Source organism: Lampris incognitus, chromosome 9 (genome assembly GCF_029633865.1).
Source record: "Lampris incognitus isolate fLamInc1 chromosome 9, fLamInc1.hap2, whole genome shotgun sequence".
In the NCBI taxonomy this organism is placed as follows: domain Eukaryota; kingdom Metazoa; phylum Chordata; class Actinopteri; order Lampriformes; family Lampridae; genus Lampris; species Lampris incognitus.
This window is the reverse complement of record NC_079219.1, coordinates 47215185-47240164: the sequence shown is the minus strand read 5'-3', so window position 1 is coordinate 47240164 and position 24980 is coordinate 47215185. Positions and strand designations below refer to the sequence as shown.

Genomic DNA, 24980 nt, shown 5'->3' with positions numbered 1-24980 from the left:
TGATCCTTCAAACTTCACTGAAGTTCTTTGTAAAAATGGAGGCTGACCAACTAAGAAGAGAGAAAGAAGGGTGTCGAGTATATCATGTCATCCATGGGCGGTAGGAGAGATGAAGAGACAAGACCGTGTGTGTGAAAGAGAGAGAAAGATCAGATAATGTTAATGCAAGTCCACACAAGCATGAGCACATGGACAGATCCTAATTCCTAATATCTGTGTGTGTGTGTGTGTGTGTGTGTGTGTGTGTGTGTGTGAGCATGCGTGTGCATCTGCTGGAGCTAGTGGCTGTAGTTAAATTGAAATATTTCCCGGCGTGTGTCAGAAGCATGCAGAATGGTAATTATGACAGATCTGATTAGGCGGGCCGAGTCAGGCGGCTCCGGGCTGCAGGTGCGACCTTGTGCATTCCTGCGTGTGTAAATAAAATTAATTACAAGCGTGGGGGGCGCGCAGCGCGTGACATCAGCGCGCACAGGGGGGACTCCCACGGGGGGCACCCTAATGGAATATTTTCCCCCAGTCTAATAATACAGTTGGTATTGACTTGAGGTAATTAGGGGGATCATTAAAGCGCTTTTCCCGGCGTATTTGCCTGCCTGATCAGATTAGCGAGAATGGGCCTCAGAACAGGCCCTGTGTGGTCTGTCAGGAGGAGCCCAGACACTGGGAGAGGGCGAGCTAGCAAACATTTTGCAGAGAGAACCAGCTAGCAAAAAAAACAAAAAACTCTGCCACCAGATGACAGGAGCAATTTGGTGAGATAAAGGGACCATCAGCCAGTGACCAGAACCAGACCATTTTCCCAAAATTAACACAATCGGCGACTGGCTGATCAGTTTTAAATTCTGCTGATTCTGATCACGACTACATGTGTGCGGCGCTGATGTCAGTTTCGCGTGGCACACAGAACAGACACAGAGCATTGGTACATTTCCTCCAACCTAACTATGTCTTGAAGCACCAGTCACAGTTCTGTTTTAGGTGCCAAGATTTACGTTCGTCATAAGGGTTGAATGCATGATTGGTAAAGCTTGCAGTTTTTTTGGGGGGGGGGGTTTGTGGTTTTTTTGGTCAAATGTGTCAGAATGAAGCAGATTTTTTGTTTAGGTGATACCACTTTGTCACTTCTAAGTTATTAAAAATGTGACATTTTTTTCGAAGTTTTTTGGGTATTTTTCACTTTTATTTGATAGTGATGGTAGAGAGACAGGAAAGGCAGAGAGAGGGAGGGGATGGCATGTAGCAAAGGGCCGGATTCGAACCCAGGCCCCCGCATTAAGGACTCAACCTTCTGTGGTACACACTCTACCAGGTGAGCCACCTGGGCGCCCAAAATATTTTCTCAAATTAAATTTATTTTACATACAAACCGATAGTTTGTGATGAAATAAATAAAGTTACAAGAATTTGTTTGCAGGCTGTCAATTATGTGAATCTTAAAGTCGGTGTTGGCAAGCCAGGCCGTAAAAAAAGGAAAATCGGCAATTAGCAGAGGCGGGAAGTAATGAATTACAACTACTCTCGTTACAGTACTTGAGTAAAAATTTTTCCCTGTAATGGTACTTTTTTAAGTATAATAAAATCATAGCACTTTTACAATAGGTTTATTTATAATAATGTAATCTACTTTGCTATTTTTATTCTAGTAATCGTTACAGAGCAGGCACGTGCATAGACAGACGCCAGAGGGGGCTTGAGCCCCTGCCCTTTTCTCCTCAGACTCGACAAGTGCCCTCTTGGCTGGTGTTTACAATATTTGTATTTCATATGGAGCAAAGCCTCCTGCCTGCAGTGTATTGGTGAGCCCTGTGATTTAACTCACCGCTGTCTAGAAATGGGCTTGCCTCAGTCCCTAACACCTTGCCTGTCACACAAGCATCCCCACAACAGTCCAGGGAATAAAATATATCAGGTATCAATACTGAGATGTTAGATTATTATATGATGTGAACTTATTTTACAAAATTACTGCTAAAAACAACATTTAGGATTATATTATTAATAGAACTATTCATTCAATAAATCATCAAGCCAGAAATGCTAACTTCAGTTGGCCTGTGTTATATGTAATCACCTACTAGGATGCCAGTTAGCACTACCTCAACACGCAGGACAAGTTATTAATACACTCGCAATGTCTCGAGCATGTAACCCACTTGGGTTTCGCCAAATGTGCCATGTTACGGTATCCCCTTTTTATTTTTAGTAATGTTAGTAACATTATTCATTATTAATGAATGAATAATATTATGACAGCCAGTGTGTTTGTTGTTTAAATGATGGTGGCATTGGCAAGTAATTCGACAAAAATGGTGGTTTTGTTTATTTTTTTATTTTTTTTAAATGTTGTTTCCATAAGAGTAAAAAAGTGCGAAAAAAAATGGTGTAGTATTGTTTGGCCATGTCATCGATTGTGCTGCTTCATATTTCCCAATCAGAATGCTAAAATAAACACTCCAATGGGCAAATACACCTCAATAAAAGAAAAATAGACCGGCAAATAGGCTACTTTTATAAGTGTGTGTGGGTGTGTAATCCTATGCAGTTTCTTTTCCTGTCGGTGTGATCAGAGGCAGCACTGGGGGAAGAAAGGCCATAGCACCCCCGTAGCACCCCCAAGACATTTTGTGATGAATGAATGAATGAATTTTATTAATGTATATTGTAACTTCTTCACACTTTCACTGAATAAAATTAATTGTTCGACTGTGTGACATTACCTGGTTGTCACAGAGTTGAACAATTAATTTCATTCAGTGATAAAAATGAAATGTGTGAAGAAGTTACAAAATAAATAAATAAATTTACAATATAAATTAATTGTGAATTAAATTAATTGAACTAATTGTTCGACTGTGTGACATTATCTGGTCATCACACAGATGAAGAATTAATTTTATTCACTGAAAAAATTAAATATGTGAAGAAGTTACAAAAAATTAATAGATCAATTTACAATATAAATTCATTGTGAATTAAATTAATTAAACTAATTGTTTGACTGTGTGACATTATTTGGTCATTATCGGTCATCTATTAATAGGACCAGTCTGGCCCTATTAATAGATGACCGATAATACATTATTTACGGTATGTTCGCTAGCATCCCCGCACATTCAGCCTTAAATAGCTTAAAAAATATATCTTCAAACTGTCGACAAGATATTCTCTATGAAATATTACCACTGTTATACAGCATTGTTAGACGTTAGACTGGGAATAGATGTTCAGTTTATGTGGATACCAGCTCATGTAGGGGACATGAAACAGTGGACCAACTGGCCAAAAACAGATTGAAAGCAAGTCGTGTAAAACTGTCAGTTCCACTCAGCAAAGCGGAAACAAAATCATTTATAAGACACAAAATCAAGGCACAATGGCAGGAATTATGGGACAATAATCGAAAAGGAAGACATTTGTACTGGATGCAACAGGAAGTAGGAGTAGAAAGGACTTGGGGGAAGAGCAGGAGGGAACAGAACATCATTAGCAGGTTAATATTAGGTCATACAAGACTGAATTCCTCATTGCAACTCAAACTGGGAACTGTGATGTCTACCGCCAACCAGAGACTATAGAATATGTATTTTTTATTTGCCTAACATATGCAAGAGAGAGATCCATATTACAAACTATACTGGAACAAAAAGGAATTATGCACATGGACCTAAACTCAATTTCCACAAGGAACACTGGGAATGACGTACTTAAAAATATCTTCACCTTTCTTAAGGATCTGGCCTGATGGGAAGGATATAAATTAAGGACTCTTTAATCTAACAGTAGGTGGCAATAATGCTCCAACTGGTTGCAATTCGCCAATAAAATAGAAGAAAGAAGTAGTAGAAGAAGAAGAAGAAGAAGAAGAAGAAGAAGAAGAAGAAGAAGAAGAAGAAAAAAAGAAGATGATGATGATGATGGTGATGATGATTGGCTAATGGCTGGTTGGGCTTGTTCAATGAGCGAAGGCGCATTCTCAATGCAGAAGTCAATGACCAATGTCATCCGAAATGGATTGTTTCTTGGTCTCCAAACGGCCACGTTTTGTGGATGATCAACCCACAACAGCTGATAGCGAGTCTCCTGAAACAAGCTTAGAGATGGGCGAATCAGTTCAACAATGCCACGGCCAACGTGGATGCTAACGTGGATGTTAGCCAACATCCACAGGAAGGGCCAAGACGTCCAATCCTTAAAGCAAACCGATCACAGTCGTTTGGGACTCAGCAAAGGAGTTTCAATAGAAGCTGGTTTGAGCAATATGTCAGGCTGGATTATAGCATCACCAAAGATGCAGCTTTTTGTTTTGCACACAGTCATTTTTTATGACCAGGTCAGCACAGATTTCATTCTGAGTCATCGTTCACCATCACCGGCTTCCAAAATTGGCGAAAAGCTACAGCCAGGTTTTAGGCTCATAACTAAAACGTGGGGCACATATTTTCAAGGCAGACATGGGTGGAATTCAAAATGAAGCAGGAAAGCGGCTCTAAAATAGCGAATATGCTTGATACATTTTGGCGCTTGTCAAGGAAACTCGGCAGTACACGAAGGCCGTGGTGGAGAGTTTGTGCTACACAGCATGCCTGCCAAGGCCCGCTCAGCGAAGCCACGCTGAGGGTGAGCAGTCATTCAATTGGGGAAATTTCATTGATCTGCTGCATGTAATCAGTATGACTGACAGTACAGTAGCCAAAAAGATGGCTAACAACCCATCAAACAGCAAATACACACCACGGCATTCAAAATGAGATTTTATTCTGTAATGGCAGATAAGTTGAGAAAAGAAAGTAGTGAATTGAGGAAGGCAAAGTATTTTGCACTCATGGTAGATGAGAGTAAAAACGCGAGTAAGAAAGAGCAAATGTCCATCATGGTGCGTTATTTAAACAAAGAAGCTATTGTAGAGGAGCTCAAGCAGGAGTCGGGACAACTTTCTCTTTCGGCTACACAACGTGCACCATTTATTCCTTCCACCATTACAACTACAACAAAAACCTGCGCAGCAGACGTGTACCACTGTAACCCCGAACCGAGAAAACAGCAGCTGTAAACAAAAGTTCCTACCAGCTCAATAAGGGGAATTATGTATCCCCATAACCACTACACATGTCCCCCCAGAATTCGCCTTAATACAAAAAGTCAGTGTGGTGAGGGGGGCGGATCTCTCTGCCCAAACGGCTCCACTGAACAGGAGCTGGGGGCTGGTTAACCGCAGACAAAGCAGCAGAGTCCTCACAGCTGGACCGGGGAAAGGGAGGGGCTGGGGAAGCAGGGGGCGGCTCGCTGGGGGAGGGGGGCAGGGCAAGACCAACTGGGCGGTCTAAGTCCAGGTGAGCAGGCTTGAGGTGGTCCACAGAAACCCGCTCCAGCCTGCTGCCAACCTCCACCACAAAGTGCTTATCTCCAGTGTCCCGGACCCAAAATGGGCCATCGTAGGGTGGCTGCAGGGGACCGCGGTGTGCGTCATGATGGATGAAAACATATTCCGCCGACCGCAGCTCCGTGGGGACATAGGACTGAGAGTCGCCATGCTGGGAAGTGGGGACCGGTGCAAAAGCCCTGGCTTCCTCCTGCAGCGCAGTCCGTTGGCAGCTGGCAGACCAGGGAGCTGTGGTGGCGGGAAGGAAATCCCCTGGGACCCGAAGTGGCTGTCCGTAGACCAGTTCGGCGGATGAGGACTGGAGGTCCTCCTTGGGGGCCGTCCTGAGCCCAAGCATGACCCAAGACAGTTTGTCGACCCAGCGGTCGTACTTGAGGGTAGCCCGCAATGCGGCCTTCATTGAGCGATGGAACCTCTCGACCAATCCATTCACTTGAGGGTGATATGCTGTGGTGCGATGGAGCCTCACCCCTAAACCCGCGGCGATCTCCTCCCAGAGCGCTGACGTGAATTGTGGCCCTCTGTCCGAGGAGAGGTCAGATGGGGTGCCAAAGCGGGCGACCCAGGTTCCGATGAACGCTCGGGCAACCTCAGGTGCTGTCGTGGACGAAAGCGGGATGGCCTCTGGCCATCGCGTGGTCCTGTCGACCATGGTGAGCAGGTATGTGAAACCACAGGAGGGGGGTAGGGGGGCCTATCAGGTCCACATTCACGTGGTCGAACCTCCTCTCAGGTACCGTGAAAGGTATCAGGGGCGCTTTGACGTGCCGGAGCACTTTGGAGCATTGGCACTCCACACAGGTGTCAGCCCAGTCCCTCACATCCTTTGAGTCCATGCCAGACAAACTTTGCCGCCACCAACCTCTGTGAAGGCTTTCTGCCAGGGTGAGACAGCCCATGGACTGTGTCGAAGACCCGCCGCCTCCAAGCAGTCGAAACGACGGGTCGAGGCTGACCCGTAGAGACGTCGCACAGGAGCGTGGCACCGGCGTCGTCAAAAGCCACATCCTCTAACTGCAGCCCTGTGACAGCGGTCCTGCATGCCTGCACTCCTGGGTCGGCGGCCTGGTCAGCCGCCATCTGGCTGTAGTCGAGTCCCAAATGGGCGGCACCAGCGATGGCCCCGGAGAGACAGTCGGCGACCGGGTTGGACTTCCCAGCGACATGCCTCACGTCGGTGGTAAACTCAGAGATGTAGGCCAACTGTCACTGCTGGCGGGCTGACCACGGCTCTGCCACTTTGGCCATCGTGAACACCAGCGGTTTGTGATCGATGAAAGCCGTGAACTGACGGCCCTCCAGTAGGAAACGAAAGTGCCTAACAGCGAGGAAAAGGCCAAGCAGCTCACGATCAAAGGTGCTGTATTTGCGCTCTCTCAGGTTCAACTGCCAGCTGAAGAAGGCAAGTGGCTGCCACGCGCCGCTCACCCACTGCTCGTGAACCGCGCCGACGGCATAGTCCGAAGCATCTGCCGTGATGGCGATGGGCGCTCCAGACACAGGGTGTGCCAGCATCGCCGCGTCAGCCAGGGCGGCCTTCACATCCTTAAAAGCCTTGTCCCTCTCTGCAGACCAGTCCATGGCGTGTTTGGGGGCTGTGCCCTTCAGACCCTCATATAGGGGGCGGAGGAGATCAGCAGCCCAGGGGATGAACCGGTGGTAGACGGACACCATGCCAATGAACTCCCGGAGGGACTGGGCCGTGTGTGGGCGTGGAAAGTCTGCAACGGCTTCCACCTCAGATGGAAGGGGGGCCGCCCCATCCTTGGTGACCCTGTGGCCCAGGAAGTCGATGGTGCTCAGACCAAACTGGCATTTGGCCAGGTTAACTATCAACCCGTGCAGGCTGAGCCTCTCGAAAAGGGCTCTGAGGTGGGACAAGTGCTCGGACACAGAGGTGCTAGCGACCAGGATGTCATCCAGGTACACAAAGAGGAAAGGCAGGTCCCACAACACTGAGTCCATGAGGCGTTGGAAGGACTGCGCGGCATTCTTGAGCCCAAACAGCATGCGCAGGAACTCGAACAGTCCGAACGGAGTTGTCATAGCCGTTTTGGGGAAATCAGCGGGATGGACGGACACCTGGTGGTATCCACGGACGAGGTCCACCTTGGAAAAGATCACTTTCCCAGCCAGGTGGGCGGAGAAATCTTGGATGTGAGGGACTGGGTAGCGGTCCGGTGTTGTTGCGTCATTGAGCCGACGGGAGTCACCACATGGACGCCACCCAGTGCCAGGCTTAGGCACTATGTGGAGGGGTGAAGCCCACGGGCTGTTAGAGTGACGGAGGATGCCAAGGCGCTCCATGTTCTCAAATTCCGCCTTGGCGACAGAGAGCTTGGTCGGGTCGAGGCGCCGGGCTCGGGCATGCAGCGCCAGTGGTGATGATGTGGTGCTCAACCCCATGTTTGGTCGTAGATGACGAGAATGTGGGCTGAGTGAGGTCAGGGAACTCAGAGAGAAGACGGAGAAACACGTCCTCGTTGGAGAGCATGCTGGACAGCCTGACGGAGCCTGTATCGCTGAGTGCACACGCATGTGAAGCGAAGGTGACAGCGTCAATCAGGCATCGATTCCTGACATCCACCAGCAGCCCATGAGCACAAAGGAAATCTGCATCGAGGAGGGGAAATGCCACATTGGCGGTGACAAAATCCCAGCTGAACCACTGTCCGTTAAAACACATGTCAATGTGCCTCGTGCCGTACGTACAGATAGAGCTGCCGTTAGCAGCTTCCATGGGAGGGCCGTGAGCGCCCGACAGGGCGTCCACACTCGATGCAGGTACGACACTCCTCTGCACTCCAGTGTCGCATAGGAAACGTCGCCTCGAGATGGAGTCTTGCAGGAAAAGTAGCCTGTTGTCTTCCATGCCGATGCCCATGGCCACTAGTGAGCACCGGCCTTGGCGTTTCCCGACGAGCTGAAAGTGCACGGGGAGTTGCACTTTTTCGCCTTGGCCCCAAACTTTGCATGGTAAAAGCACAGGCTGGGCTCCTGTCGCCGACTGGAGGTTGCCACGGCGACCACCATTGAGTCACCAGGTGGCGGCATGTGGGGGTGGGCAGGGGTGAGCGCGGACACGCAGTGCTGCTGTTGGTTGGCCAGGAAGAACTTGTCAGCTTCTTCAGCTAGCTTGCGGCAACCGGTAATGCTGGTGTTAGCCGAAGCGGTCCGCACCTGAGCAGGTAGTTGTCGCAGAAACAGTTGGACAAAGAGGAAATCAGGTGTGTGCGCCGGTCCCAGCAGATTCAGCATTTTGTACATGAGCTCGGATGGCCTGCTGTCACCCAAACCATGCAGAGAAAAGAGACGGTGGGCCCTCTCGGCGTTGGAAAGTTCAAAAATCTTCAAGAGGTGATCTTTGAGCCTCTTGTATTTGTCTGCCGCCGGAGGATTTGTAAGGAGACTCACCACTCTAGTTGCAGTCGAACACCCGAGCGCCGATACCACGTAGTAGAATTTAGTAGCATCATCTGTTATTTTGCGGATAGCAAACTGCGTTTCCGCCTGTGCGAACCATGTCGTTGCCGATGACTCCCGGAACTTTGGCAATTTGAGAGAAACTGCGTTGATTTCGTCAACCATGTTCATTTGAAAGATTGTCTCTGATAACTACCAAGAGACAAACGTCGGGGTCACCAGTGTAGAGGAGCTCAAGCAGGAGTCGTGACAACTTTCTCTTTTGGCTACACAACGTGCACCATTTATTCCTTCCACCATTACAACTACAACAAAAACCCACGCAGCGGAAGTGTACCACTGTAAACCCGAACCGAGAAAACAGCAGCTGTAAACAAACGTTCCTACCAGCTCAATAAGGGGAATTATGTATCCCCATAACCACTACACTACGTATGAGGAATTCTTACATTTTACCCTGGCTCACAGATTGGATGCAGACTCCCTACTGAACAGTATCAAAAATACTCAGTCAGTGCAACATTGATCTCAATGCATGTATCGGGCAGTGTTATGACGGCGCGGCCATAATGTCAGGATGTAACAGTAAAGTCAAAGAAAAGCTTTGTCAAGAGGTGCCACAAGCACGTTATATACACTGCCACGCTCATAGGCTTAATCTGGTGTTGGTGGATTGTGTAAGCAATGTGAAAACTGCAGCTGCGTTTTTCGAAATGGTGCAAATGCTGTATATTTTTTCTCTGGGTCCATTGTGCATGATATCTTTATGAAAAAGCAGAAAGAACTTGAACCGAAAACGCAGCCCGCACAGTTTAAGAAGTTACCCGATGCACACTGGGCATGCCAGTATGCCGCACTCTGTGCGATCAAGAAAGCTAATCCACCTTGCTAGACATGATCGACCAGTTGAACCCACACAATAAGGCCGAGGCACGGGCTATACATGCTATCATAGACAAGCAGTTTGCCCTGCACCTGACTCTCTTTGAATATCTATTCAGAGTGACTAAATTCATTTCTGATCAGCTGCAGACACCCGATCTTGATCTAGCATTGGCGAGAGACCTGGCCCAGTTGGTAATCTCTGCCATCTCTGAAAATGGAAAAATATTAGAGAGCGAGCAGAGGACTTGTGCCTGAAGTCTGGCATTATTGTACAGAGCCCACTGCATGAGAAAAGACAGGCCCAACCACCTCGACACTTGGGGGGGGGGGGTTTGTAGTCGAAGCTCCAATAGAGAGAAGGCATAACACCATGGATGACATGTGAAAGCACTCGTTCTATCCTTTTATTGACAGACTATTCAGTGAAATGAAGAGACACTTTTCAACAGAAGCAAACTATATGCTGATGGGTGTGACAGCCCTGAGCCCTAAACACACATCTTTTCTTAACAAACAATCTATACTGCCACTGTCTCGGTATTATGTTTTCGTGTCGTATTTCTGTGTCATCAACAAGCTGCGAGTGGAGTTTCTCTTGCCTTCGGCATTTAAAAACGTACCTGAGGAACAGCAGTGGGGACACCCTGAACAGTAACCTGGCATTGTTGGCTATAAACAACAGGAGGACAAAAGATTTGGACACTGATGAAATCATCGATGTCTTTGCCAACATTCAAAATAACAGATGCATTGTTCTTCTATGAAGATGTCTAATGGTGAGTGACGATCTTATAATGGCGCCATATCACCAGGCCAGGTATTGCATGTAACAGTTGTTCTCATGCTTCACCATTATTCTTTATTTATATTCTGTAAGTTATTCTTTATTCTACGAGCTGTGCACTCATTGCTTACTAGGGAGCCAGCAGCATTGTTATACCTGGAGGCGCATGTAATGCTAGGTGTCTAACGGTTTGTTATATACCTGGAGATGTATGTTATGCTAGGCGTGTAATGCAGGGGTGGGCAATCTTATCCAGAAAGTGCCAGTGTGGGTGCAAGTTTTTGTTCCAACCAAGCAGTTACACACCCGATCCCACGAATCAACCAGAAGAGCCTTTGCTGAGGAACTTGATTAGGAGACACAGGCGTGTAACTGCTTGGTTGGAACAAAAACCTGCACCCACACCGGCACTTTCTGGATAAGATTGCCCACCCCTGGTCTAACGGTTTGTTATGGTTTTTGGATGTTGAAGAGAAATGGCAGTTGCATTGTGTTGTATTGCATTTGTACAGTTTTGGTTTTGATCTGGATCGAGGTCTAATATGCTGTTCTTAAACCAACAGCGGTGTATGAGGTTTCTGTCGCTGACCCACTGTGTGTGTGTTTCGGTGTGTGCATACAGTGTGTGCGTGCACTGTTTTGAGCTTGAGTCTGATTCTGTCTTACTTTTGTATTGCTCAGTGTGTGTATTAGTCACTCTTAACATGGTGCGATTGCGCTTGCTCGTGCATGTGTATACTGGTATATCCACAGTTCCATAGCACCCCCAATTAATAGTCAAGCTCCGACTGAGCATCCCCCATTAAAAATCTGCTGGCGCCGCCAATGGGTCTTATGGATCAAGCATCTCAGGATCTTGTCAAGGTCTTATTTATGTTGACCTAAAAGGTAAACTGGTCTCAGGTCAGCAAAATGAATCTCAAACAATTTACAATATCTGTGCACAATATATACTGCATACAGACTGTCACAAAAGCCTGGAATTATAGCTAAAATATCTAATTATTACTACTGCCTCTTTTTGTCTTCAGCAGACGTCTGCTGAGATAGGAGTACAGAAATTCACTGATGAGATGTTTTGGACCAGTCACTAAGGTCTATATGGTCTCTGTGTGAATAGAACAGATCAGGGCTGGGCAATATGGTTGGAGAATTTATCACCAGAAAATGTTTCATTTCAGGCGATATTGATAATTTTCGATCATTTTTAATGACCTATTTTTAATAAAGAATAGGAGAAAAAATGTTGAATTGAACCACCTTACTTTGAATTTAACCACCACAGTGCTCGGATACGAGTCAGACTTTAAAAAACAAAAAAACAAAAAAAAACCTGCCTTACTGGCGAGCTGAGCTATCCTTTTTTAAAAATCAACCATTTCCTCACTGTCTGCACTCATTTTCTCACTCCACTCCGTTTCTGTTGTTGTGGCACACGTTGATGGTGCAACCGAACAACACACCTATTAAATGACTGGCCATTTACACATCACTCGTAGCACGCGCCACTATCAAGAGATGTGATTGGCTGCTTATGAGCCAGGGAGGGAGCATGCATATCTGCTATGTGCTTTCAAGGCAGTTTGCATTTAATGCATTTAAGTGAAACTATCGAATATTTTATTGAACAATTGTATTGTTGCTGTTGATGAAGTATCCATCACCAGTACATATCGCTATCGGTTTCATGGCCCCAGGCCGAGAATAGATGCTGTAGTGACGGTGATACAATCTGTAGAGCATGAACAGACGCATATGCCACACTAAGGATGGTTGAAAGGTGTGATCTCTGAATGCCATAACACTGCATGGCTCCTTCTTTCATGAAGAAACCACTGATCTGATGGAACTGGATTGTACTAAACAACTGAATACTGACTGATTTTGATGAAAACATGTCAAAGACAACCTTTCTTCAGAGGACTAATGTGTTACTGGAGAATTTGAACAGGGCCCATGTCATGACTCTAGTGTGTGATGATGAATGGGAATGTGGCAACACTGGGGCAGGAATAGTTGGAATAGTGTATGTGTGTGTGGGATGGAGTGGGGGAATGGAGGGTGCCTCTTCTTTGCTTGAGCTCCTGCCCACCATCATGTATGTGCATAGCCGTATTACAGAGGAAAAAAAAAACGAAGAGGCTAAATTGAGAAGTTATTTGAAATATCTTACTAATTGTTAATGATACCTTTTTTTTGAGATTTACAAATTTGGTTTGTTCATACAGTGAGTTTGTCCAGGTTGTTTTCAATTACATAGGCTATGTCGACTATAGATTATTTCTGTATTTTTAGAGCTACAGCTGTGTTTGTAACTCACACAGTAATTATTCAAGGAGTTTTTCCACTAATAAACTCATCTACTCTCTTTTTTTTAATCAATGCCTTTACTCATGTAAATTATCAGTAAAGTAGCAGTCCTTTTAATCAAGTAGGAATTTTTAGTACTTTTTACACCTTTGGGAATCGCTTTCGACCAACAACGATGCAATTGGTCCATCTCTAGTGACAGAGGCCAGCGTGGTCATTTCTGAAGTGGCAAACACCACTCTACACCAGAATACATTTACCACACAACTGTGCAATGGAAAGGTGATGACTAACGGATCATTTGAAGTCTGGACAAGAGGGGGCAGATCAGGGTAGGAGGGAGGGAGCCGGCGAGAAGGAAAGTGGTGTAAACGGAGACAGATGGGGTGAGAGGTTTGTGTAAAGTGTAAGTGAGGAGGAGAGATGAAGGAAGGCTGGATGGAGTGATCCCGGGGGTCTGTGAGTTTGAGGGGTGGGTGGGAATTCCACTGTCCATTAAACAATAAGAGGAAGCCTCATTTCTGAAGGAGGGGAGGAATCGGCATTTGCAAGATAATTCATACGCTAAATTAATTATTCAAACATCTGGGCCTGCAGTTCAAGAAATGGTGTCTTTAATAATACAGAGGATCTGGCCCGGCCTGTTTCCCATAGCAACCCGATAACCAAGCCGGCACGGAAGATAAATAAATTAATCAATTAATAAACAGTCACAGCCTCCATTGTCACGAGGGACAAAACTGGTTGGAGGGAGTGGGAACAGTGGAGGTCCACAAACAAAATTAAACACAAACCTGATAGCCGCCCTGCCCAGAAGACGGAGCCCAAACCTCTCCTTATAATCATTCCAAACACAATCACACAACTACACATTCACTTGAAATGGTGTCGATCTATTGAGAACACAATTATGTGTATCTTGTGTGTTCCTCTGTGACCTCGGAGGAACATCTGGCTGGTCACAGCCTACAGGAAGACACTCCAAAGGTCAGCCATCTGCCCTGTGTGCACAACGATGACTAGACTGAACAGAGGAGTATTTGAGAGAGGTATTTCATTTGGATGTGTCCATGAGGGTGCTGGGAGGGGCAGTAGGTCGATGCTCTTAACAACCAAGTAAGAAGAACAGAATAAAAATAGATTCCAAAATTAGAAGCAAACAAACCGGAGGCTAAAGTGTCCCGACTACAACCCTCTGGACCCTCTAGACCAGTCATATGATCAATATTTGTAATGGAGGCTTAAAAAGAGTTTTATCGCAAATAAAAGCCAAACCCCATTAGGACCAGACAGGAAATGAATCCTTTTAAAACAGGAAGGAGGCGGGTCCAGTAATCGTATAACCCTCCTTCCTCTCCCACTCTACACCAATGAGGCACTCCATGACACCCCCACCCAAACACACACTGACACACTAGCACCCCCCACCCACCCCCAGGGAGTGGTGTGCCAGGCGGGCGCAGGGTGACAGATGGCATACGCAATCCCACCTCCTTTCTCTAACGCACCCTCCCCCCCCAGATCAGTGCCATTCTGTCTCATTAGAGCCTGGCTAATTACCGTAGCCTCTTCCAGGGGAGAATGACGGAGAGAGGGAGAGAGAGAGTAAGAGACATGGGTGGAATAGAGTTTTGTATTCTACTGGTCATTGTGGTGTCTGAGGGTTTTTAGACTGATTGTGTGCGAAGGGTTCCCATGGTGTTTGTTTTGTGACAGAAGGCACTCTGATTCCATCAGTCGCTGGATTTCATGCAGGAGGCGACGGGGCCAACCAGAAACTGAACACACGTCAGAGAAACGCCCGTGCCGCTTCACCTTATCTCTGCCTTGAGACCACCGCCAGCTCTCCGTTATGCTAGGCACCACTACGAATCTTCCCTTCCATTTAACCAGAGAGTAACCACACCAGCTCTGTGGATAAACCCTAAAAACTATTTGCAACAAGGCGCATGCTGCGCCTCTGCAGGCTGGAAATCAACCAGGCCATCTACTGATGCTCGCTTCTCCTGCCAGAGTTGCTGCTGGACTCGGACCAATCGAAGCCAGTTGTTTTCTGCAAGTCTAACATCTCCTGCAGCTAAATGAAGACCGAGTGTTCTCGAAGCATTTGATTGCTTCGAATCAGATAAGAACGGATCGTTAATTATGATTCGGTCTTTATTAAAGGGTAAAAATGATAGCTGTCCAACTAAATGAAAATGGCTGTGGGGACACATTGAAAAATATACATGTCCAGGCTTGAATGAATTGAATGGCGAACATTAATCTGGTAAAGTAACAGGGCTGAGGGTTAGATTCACTGCTCTGTTAGTTACAGCTCTGAAAAGGTGGCCATGAAAAGAGGGTGATTGAAATGCTACATTGAATTGGGGGGGGGGCTGGCAGGGGCCTGCTGTGGTTACGAGTCCTAAGAGGGGACGAGATGGCTGCATTCCAACAAACCGACTCCACCCCCACCTCCACACACATTTGCACAACCCACATACACACATTTTGTAATGCTCCAGCACACATAAACCCATACATATGTTACACACACACACACACACACACACACACACACACACACACACACACACACACACACACACACACACACACACACACACACACACACACACACACACACACACACACACACACACACACACACACACACACACACACACAGTCATTGGAGGATGGACCACTAGGTGAACTCATACTGTTTTCCTGAGGATCTGCTGCTCCAAACCAGGCAAAAGCTTAATATAGACCTAAGAGTGTACATAAAGAACTACATACAAAGGGGTATGTATGTGTGTGTGTGTGTGTGTGTGTGTCTGTGTGTGTGTGTGTGCATCCACTGCATGGTACTAACAGGAGTTGACAGGAATTCTTGACTGTGACACACACATTGACATCTTCTGACCTGTGCCCTGGTGCTGGACCCTCCACCAGCTTACCTTCTCTCTGCTAAATTCACCATGCCAGTCAGTTTATAATGCCATCTAAACACTCCTGACCTGAAAATTACTGATGACCACATGCTGAAACTGGACTGCCAAAGCAATAAAAGAAGGTAGAAAACATGCAGAAATCAGCTGTCCGGAATATACTATCCACATTTATTCATATTCCAACTCAGTTTGGATTCTTGGTTCTTGTGGAGCAGCGGGACCTGATATGGGTGTTTGGGGGAGGGATGGGGGGGGGGTAGGAGTGGTTCTAGGGGGAGTAGTTGTGGTTAGAGGGGTAGGTGTGGTTTGGGGGTGGGTCTGGTTCTGGGGGGATAGGTGTGGTTCTGGGGGGTAGTTTGGGTTCTGAAGGGGTTCTGGGGCTGGGGGGGGGGTCTTGGGACAGACCAGCTGCTGGGGGAGCGCCCATTAGGAGATGGAGCAGAGATAAGTGCTCTCCCAGGCCCCCTTTCATCGACATAATTAGCACACTTCTTATCTGCTGCTCAATTCATATTCACACCCGCCTGCCATGAATAGCGAGAGAGAGAGAGAGAGAGAGAGAGAGAGAGAGAGAGAGAGAGAGAGAGAGAGAGAGAGAGAGAGAGAGAGCGAGAGAGATACAAAAAGAGAGAGAGACAGAGACAGAGATGGGGGAGGTAAGGGGTTGAGAGAGGAGAGGGGCAAGGTGGTGGAGGCGCAGTGCAAACTGTTCCCTGACAAATGATCATTTGAGGAGAGAGAGAGAGAGAGAGAGAGAGAGAGAGAGAGAGAGAGAGAGAGAGAGAGAGAGAGAGAGAGAGCGAGAGAGAGAGAGAGAGAGAGAGAGAGAGAGAGAGAGAGAGAGAGAGAGAGAGAGAGAGAGAGAGAGAGAGAGAGAGAGAGAGAGAGAGTCTTTGAACTCCTTAACAAAAACAGTGGTTTGTGCATCAAACTGCAATTTGGTCAAACAAAGAAATCTTGGGATGATCTCCCTAATCAGCAGGAAAAAAAGAAAGCCTGCGCAATTCTCCTCCCTCCCACCTCATCATCATCATCTTCATCACACACAACCGGGAAAGTCTTCCCAACTGTGTCTCCGACAGAAAAGCCAAAATCTTTAATAACAACGTCCTGCTCCACATTTTCTTTAATTACTTTTAATAAAGGGCTAAACTGAAGCCGTCTTCCTCCTCCTCACACACACACACACACACACACACGCACACACACACAGGTGAGCAGATATAACAGGAGCCCCTCAGTCTGACCGGGAGGGCTCATGGTTCATATAAACAGGTTTGTTTGGTGTTGAAACATTGTCGGCTGCCCAAATCTCAACCCACAATAAAGGAGAAATGTGTCATCGTGTACATGAACCACCTCTCTGGCTCACGCAGAGCTGTTTCATAACAGCTTGGATGGTTTTATGGTTTTCTGGTTCAACCCCCGCCGCGAGCCTTACGAGAATTACGAATTATGAAATTATGACAACGTGTGCATCTAGTCCTGGTTGTGTTCTGATGGTTTCTAATGTTATTTGGCAAACCTCACCCAGGAACCAGACAATATCCACACATTACCATCTCTGTAAAACCTGATTTCAGTGCACGTGCATGAGATTTTTTGAATTCCAACCAGTAAACTGTTATCGCAGGAAACTCAGCGATTTCACTTACCTAAATGACATATGTGCCGTTTAAGAAAAAAAAAGGTTACAACAGCACTTCAAAAAAATGTAATACAGAATTTAAAAAAAAATATTTTCAAACAATATATATTAAATATATTTTTAAAGGATAGCAGAAAACATATGTCTTAAGCTGACTGGATGATGAAGACTTTAAGGGGAACTTAATGACAAGTTTTCCTTCCCTAAAATGTAATGTTTGTTTGTTTGCTGAGCTGACATGTGGTTATAAGTTCCTCTAAAATAAAACAAAAAGTTGCTCAGTTTCTCGTGGTTTTTTATTTAAACGCTAGACTAGTTAGAAGTCCATCCTTGCACTTCAATTTTTTTTGAAGTCAGCAAGAAATTCACAAAAGCATTGATGAGCGTGTGTGTGTGTGTGTGTGTGTGCGTGTGTACCTGGCTCTTGGAGGCGGCCACCTTGGCAAACAAGGCCTGGGAGACCTTGGCTCTCTTCATCTCCTGCTGGATCTCGTCGTAGATGTTGGAGTTGATGTTGAGGATGCAACTCTCCGTCTTGCCGTTCCACTCACTTGGCAGTGGAGACGGCTTTACCTGTGGTAGAGAGAGAAGAATAGTTCAGAACAGCGAAGGAGCATGAATTTGATTCGCAAGGCTTCATGTCTGCATCGAGTTGGACAGATGTTGGTTGCCACGGAACAGGATGGATCTGATAGTTGCCAGGCAACATGACCGTCAACGACACCACATCACTCTCTACAGTCACATGAGGGTGAGTCCAAATATGTAGCTACATGTGATGTGGGACTAATCAACAATGAACACTCTTTGCTTTTTACAACCCAAATTCCACATAGGTTGGCACTGAAGACACCAGTTGGTGAAGTGTAGCAAGCAGCATTTTCCCTCATTCATCCATTATGCAGGTTTTCAGCTGTAAAATTATGTGGGGGCTTCGTTGCCGTATTTTGCGCCACACCTTCTCCATCAGAGAGAGGTCAGGACTGCAGGCCAATCTAGCACCCACACTCTGTGTTTACACAGCCATCTACTTGTAATCCAGGCAGAATGTGCTGTGGCGTTGTCCTGCTGGAAAATGCAGGGACATCACTGGAAAAAATGGCGTCTGGATGGCAGCATATGTTGCTCCACATTTTGTACATATATTTCTGCATTAATGGTGCCCTCACAGATGTGAAAGTTACTCATGCCATGGGCATTAACACACCTCACCTCCATACCATAACAGACACTGGGTTTTGGACCTGATGCTGGTAACAGCTTGGATGGTCCTCTACCTCTTTGGCCCAGAGAACAGGATGGCTGTTGACTTGTTGGGACCACCAAACCCGATTCCATGGTGCTACTTTCATCAATGTCAGATGAGACCGAGCCCAGAGAAGTCGGCAGCACTTCTGGACAGTGTTGATGTACGGCTTGTGCTTTAGACAATAAAGCCTTAACTTAATAGCAGTGAATGGCGTTGACTGGCAGTTGTTTATCGAAGTATTCCTGAGCCAATGACATGATATCCATTACAGATGCATGATGGTTTTTAAGAGTGACATGTGAGGGATCTGAGATCATGCACATTCAGAAGTGGCTTTTGTCTTTGTCATTGTTCTTAAATTGCTGGATTATTTGCTGACCCATCTGGATTGGAAACCTATCCTTGTTCTTGAAAGACTAGACCTCTTTTGGAGGCTCTTTATGTACTATAACATGATTGTATAACCTGTTTCACATCCCCTTGTTACTTCAACTTGTCACATTGTTATTAGTCCTAAATTGCCCCTGTCCCAACTTTTTTGGAACATGCTGCAGGCATCGATTTCAGAATAAACTTGTATCTTCAAAAAACAACGGTGTTGAAAAGGTAAAACATGAAATACCTTTTCTTTATACTGTCTTTGTTTGAATACAAGTCAAAGTGAATTTTCAAAATCACCCCATTTTGTTTTTATGAGCGTCTTCCATACTGTCCCAACCTTTTTGGAATTGGGGTTGTATACCGTTTTTTTTTTAATTATTATTATTATTATTTTCTCCCCAATTGTACCCGGCCAATTACCCCACTCTTCCAAGCCGCCCCGGTCACTGCTCCAAGCCCTCTGCCGAGCAGGGGAAGGCTGCAGACTACCACATGCCTCCTCCGATACATGTGGAGTCGTCAGCCACTTCTTTTCACCTGACAGTAAGGAGTTTCGTCAGGGGGACATAGCACATGGGAGGATCACGCTATTCCCCCCAGTTCCCCCTCCCCCCTGAACAGATGCCCCGACCGACCAGAGGAGGCGCTAGTGCAGCGACCAGGACACATACTCACATCCAGCTTCCCACCCGCAGACACGGCCAATTGTGTCTGTAAGGATGCCCGACCAAGCCGGAGGTAACACGGGGATTCGAACTGGCGATCCCCATGTTGGTAGGCAACAGAATAGACTGCCATGCTACCCAGACACCTGTGGTTGTGCATTTCTAGAATTGTCCAGAACCAATGTAGAAATGCTAAGTTCTTCACCAAAAGGCTTGATGTACAGGTTATGTGGGATTCGTCAAGTTAAGAGAGATAACCCGGGACTCGTGTAAACTACCCATTTAAATGACTGCCAGATACTTTCAGTTTATGTCTCTCAATATTTTAAGACTCATGGTATTGACCTTGAAGGACAGCCACTCATCTGACTCATCTGTGTGTATGTGTGTGTGTGTGTGTGTGTGTGTGTGTATGCGCGTACGTGTGTGTATTTGCTCACAGGAGAGATGCCCACAGGGATTCGGGGGTTCCAGTCCTCAGGCCTGACATTGTTACAGTCTTCTCTCCGTGGCTGTAAAGGTCAGAAACACAACACATCATGTTTGTCCAGTTTCACACAAGGGACACTCAAGTCAGCAAAGTCAATGTCAAAACACACACACACACACACACACACACACACACACACACACACACACACACACACACATTCAGGGAGGGTGCACAAACAGGCGAGCATAGTAAATTCACAAACAGTACCAGTCATACTTGGCAGAAAAACACAAATCATCTGGTCAAAAGGTTCGAAAATACGTGCAAGACAAGTATAATATCAGACCCAATTAATTTTAAATCTGGAATAAATGAATGAAACTTGATAAGGTAACAAACTGATGAATTCATAAACATGGTAAGAAATACACTAATATAAAATTATCCATGAGATAATAATGACACAAATGTTTACTTGACTTAGTATTTTAGAAATAACATGGTTTGGGTTTTTTTTTTAAGAGAGTGGAGTAAGGGTCGAAGTGTAAAAGGTATGAAAAATGAACTACTACAGACTTGTAATAGAGCCTATGCTCAAAAAATATATTCCAACCTTTGTCTAGACATCCAGCACAGGCAACACACACACACATATACATACGCAGACTTTGTGGTGAAGCTGGAATGTTGAGGCATTCCAGGGAGTTTCATCCCATTTTACGACTGCTCCTCTGCAGCCTGTCAGACTGAAAGGTGGGTTGCCATGTTGAGCTAATTGTTAAGGCCAGGACGTGCGCAAACTGGCTCATGGAATCTAGCCACCCAACGGCACACGTGAGAGAAACGTACCTCCACATCTGTTTTTATGAGGCCTATAAAAACCATCTTCTGTCTCTGGTTCAATTGCAACCCTGACTGATTTATGAAGCTAAATTCACACCGCATCACTCTGTAGGAGAGGTTGGCATATGGCCAAGTGCATGAGCGAGTGAGTGTGTGTGTGTGTGTGTGTGTGTGTGTGTGTGAAGTGGGTGTGTGTGTGTGTGTGTGTGTGAGTGAAGTGTTTGGTGTAAAGGCACACATCTACATGATTTATGTCCGAGGACACAGCATACAGGTGAAAATCTGTGTTACAAGTATAAAAGTCCTCACGCTGACGTGCTGTGGACGATTCATTAATCAAAAAAAAAAAAAAAGCTCAAGAGTTTTCTGTTGGGCGAACGCTTGTGTTTTGGTGTGCAATCTGAGCAGTGGTCAGCATTTACCCATTAAATTTGTTTGTTCTGTGACACATCACTGATCACCTCGGGGACTTAACGCAGCTAAACCATAGTCGTTTTTAACATGGACACCAACAGGGCCTGCTTGCAGTTCACCTAATGCAATTATTTAACCCTAGAAAGGCGTCAACGGCTCCTGGTCCATACAGCGCTGATACGGAGGGCTGTTCACCAGTCACTGAAATAACTTCTTTGAGTACTTTGCTTTACAAAAGGTTCTCTCGCTCTCTCTCTCTCTCTATCTCTCTCTGTCTCTCTCTCTCTCTGAATTTCACCAACTGCACCAACAGTCTCCTGACTGTAAAGATGAGCTGTGAACTGCAGAAGCCACCCTACTTTTTAAAGTTCAGCACCGCTGGTTCTGAATCAGACTCTTTCATTATTCATTTGGTTCTCCTGCTGTGTGGTTAAGGGTCAGACTCCTTTTCTGGACCTGGGTGGACCTAAATCGTCTTTCCACTACTGTCTTTTACCCTCCGTTTTTTTTCCTGTCCTCCTCCTTTCGATAAAAAAAGGCCCATCTTCAGGATAAGACAGAGGAGGTCTTTGTCATTCTCTCACCTCCCCACACAAAACTCAGCCACACTTCCAATAAACTTCAGTGGTAAGAAAAGCCCCAAATACCTTTGAAATTATCAACTGGTTTTCTGTGGTGGTGTGATGGTTAAAATGGTGGACTGAATGACGGGGACACTTTTGATTTTTGATGGAGCTTAACGTCATTAAGTGGGCCTTTTTTTGGAAAAACTAGGACTGTTACTGCCTTCTAAGTGGTTAAAGAATATTCCCTGTATTATTTATAGGTACTTTGACACATACATTCCTCATCACTAATGGAATAAATTGCGGGCAATTTTCTGGTAAAGTCAGGAGCGTCTGTTGCACGTATCCATGTATGACATGAGCTCAATGGTGCAAGTCCACACAAAGTATTTTAAGCTTCGCGTGGCTATCAGATAACACCCTAACATATGAGGTTTGTTTTTTGTTTTTTTTCCCCCTCCCTCTTTCTCCCCAATTCTGTCCAGCCAGTACCCCACTCCCGAGCTGTCCCGGTCACTGCTCCACCACCTCTGCCGATCCAAGGAGGGCTGCAGACTACCACATGCCTCCTTCGATACATGTGGGGTTGCCAGCCGCTTCTTTTCACCTGACAGTGAGGGGTTTTGCCAGGGGGATGTAGTGCGTGGGAGAATCACACTATTCCCCCCGTTCCCCCTTCCCCCTGAACAGGTGCCCCAACCAACCAGATAAGGCGCTAGTGCAGTAATCAGGACACATACCCACATCCGGCTTCCCACCTGCAGATACAGCCACTTGTGTCTGTAGGGACGCCCCATGTTGGTAGGCAACGGAATAGATCGCCACACCACCTGGACACCTGGATCTTGTAGATTTAACTGATATTGAATAGTGAGTTTAAGATGTAGGAACTGATGCTAAGAGTAGTACTGCTTCTACTACTTAGTGCATGGAACCAAATAGCAGTGTGTTGGAATTTAGAGGGATGAAAGTTTTTGGTGTAAGGCTGCGGTCGCACCAGAAATTGGCAGAGCAAAATTTTTCTGCATGTCTTTGCGGTACTGGAACCCTGGCTAACAAAAGCACCAAAGACAATTAAATGAATGAAACATGGTTATACTATCGGCCTCATGACTGAAGAAAACCCATGCCGCATATCTTTTGTCAAAAAATTTATATTCTGCCGAAGCACTGTTATATGAAATTGGATCATGTGACACTGCTAGCTTCCTCCATTTTGGACTCTCCATAGCAACCGCCCCCTCAGAGTTTTGCTGTCGATCAACGGCACACATCTGCATGTCAAAGTTCACCAAATTTGAACTCCACATGAAGGTATCATGCATATTTACTCCACTACCGGAACTGAATCCACCGATCACAACACTTCCATTCAAATGAATTGATTTTTGTGTGAAATATCGCCGTCATAAATGCTGGTATGACCGGGGTCTTACCTGTATTCTTCCAGACTTCACATACTTGACCTGACACCTGCACTTGTTCAAAACATCCCATGTAGTCATGTCTGGCCTATCTTTTTTTCCCCTTTTCAAACTTTATCCTGGGTAGATTCACCGAAGATAGGCGCTCTTTTTCAGCAATGCCCTGCCTCTCATTCAACCAGTCTTGACAAGTGAAGTGGTTTAACATACATGTCAGTGTTGCAGTCTCATGTTTTACTGCACATTTGATTAACTACTACTGCTCTATTGTGCAGCCACAGGACTAACTTGGAAGGAATAAAAAAAAAAGTAACGTGGTACTATCATGTTACATTCAAGAGGTTAATGGTACCTGTACTGGCCGGCTAGGCGGGGTGCTGATGAGTGGTGCAGGACCCATGGCTGAAGCTGCAGTCAGGCTGCGCTCCCTCTCATCCTGGTAGATCCGATCACGCTCAGCCTCCGGCAGCTGCAGGAAGTTCTGCATGGCACGCAGGTTGACCAGCAGCGACTGGGATGCTGTCTTGGGGTCCTCCTCCTTTCGCAGGATCTCAGAAAGCAAACCCTATATGGACAGAGAGAGAGAGAGAGAGAGAGAGAGAGAGAGACAGAGAGAGAGGTGTTGGTGAGAGAGTAACAATCACATTAGAAGACTGTTAAATAAGAGAGAGAGTGAGAGCCATAAGTGTAATTGGAGACCTGGGGAACGCTGGTGTGTGGATATGTGAAGTCTTTATGACACTTGGCTGGGAGTCAATACGGCCTTTTAGGGCCTCGTTTCATCCTCTAGCTGTAATGTTTCTGAACAGACATATGGGCAGGTCCTCCTGCATGAGCCGTCATCTTTCTTTCTCTATCTTTCTCACCTTCTCTAAAGGAAGAGTCACTCCTTTTTTTCCAAGTTGACAGTCATACATCTGAAAATCCAGTTTACCTCATCCGTATTACTGTACACACTAAATAAAAACATTCATACTTTTTGTCACTGCAGTATTTTGGTACATCCATTGACAGCACACTATTTTTTTCTGACCTTTATCCCCACCAGCATAATGCATTATTACGTTATCTACATTTTTAGTCTGTTTTGTTTGCTGTATGTTGTGATGTGAATAACAGCATCTGCTGAACGCCACAAGCAGCAGAATATTTTTTTTCCATCAATATGAGATGGCAATGACTCCATTATCAGAGATGTGTGACTGGGCCTTTTCATCAGTGGCTGGAGACACAATATATAAACCATCACTGTGCAAACCTCTGCTTCTCTCCATCAATCGGTGTGATTTGGCAATATACCAAAACAGTAAGGGAAATTATATTCGACTACAGCACCACTCATTTCCCTTGAGGTCCACCACACCTAAACATCTCATGGGGGAGCTGGAGAGACAGTTTAAATGTTAATAATGAGGCGGTATGATATGGAAACAGAAGGTTGTCGGTAGCAAGAATTGTAATAATTCATTGGTATTGTTTATTGTCTTTCAATGTTATCACAAATCAATAAATCTATGACCTAAAATTTCAAATAGAAAAAGATGTGACAGATTTAAAGGAATATTATTTAAAAACTGGTTTGGTTTGATATACTTTTACATTACCAACAGTTCAACATGATGAACCTCAGTCG

At 45.7% G+C, this 24980-nt stretch overlaps 1 protein-coding gene across 1 annotated transcript in view; it reads right to left on the bottom strand.

Moving 5' to 3' along the window:
* The window catches only part of LOC130117828 (DNA-binding protein SATB1), a 72289-nt gene that overhangs the window by 15322 nt on the left and 31987 nt on the right, over window positions 1–24980 (bottom strand). The window contains exons 8-9 of the mRNA XM_056286072.1: window positions 23700–23912; window positions 17790–17945 (exon numbers count right to left, since the gene is read on the bottom strand). Coding sequence (XP_056142047.1) covers window positions 17790–17945; window positions 23700–23912 — 369 coding nt within the window. The remainder of the gene's footprint in view (window positions 1–17789; window positions 17946–23699; window positions 23913–24980) is intronic.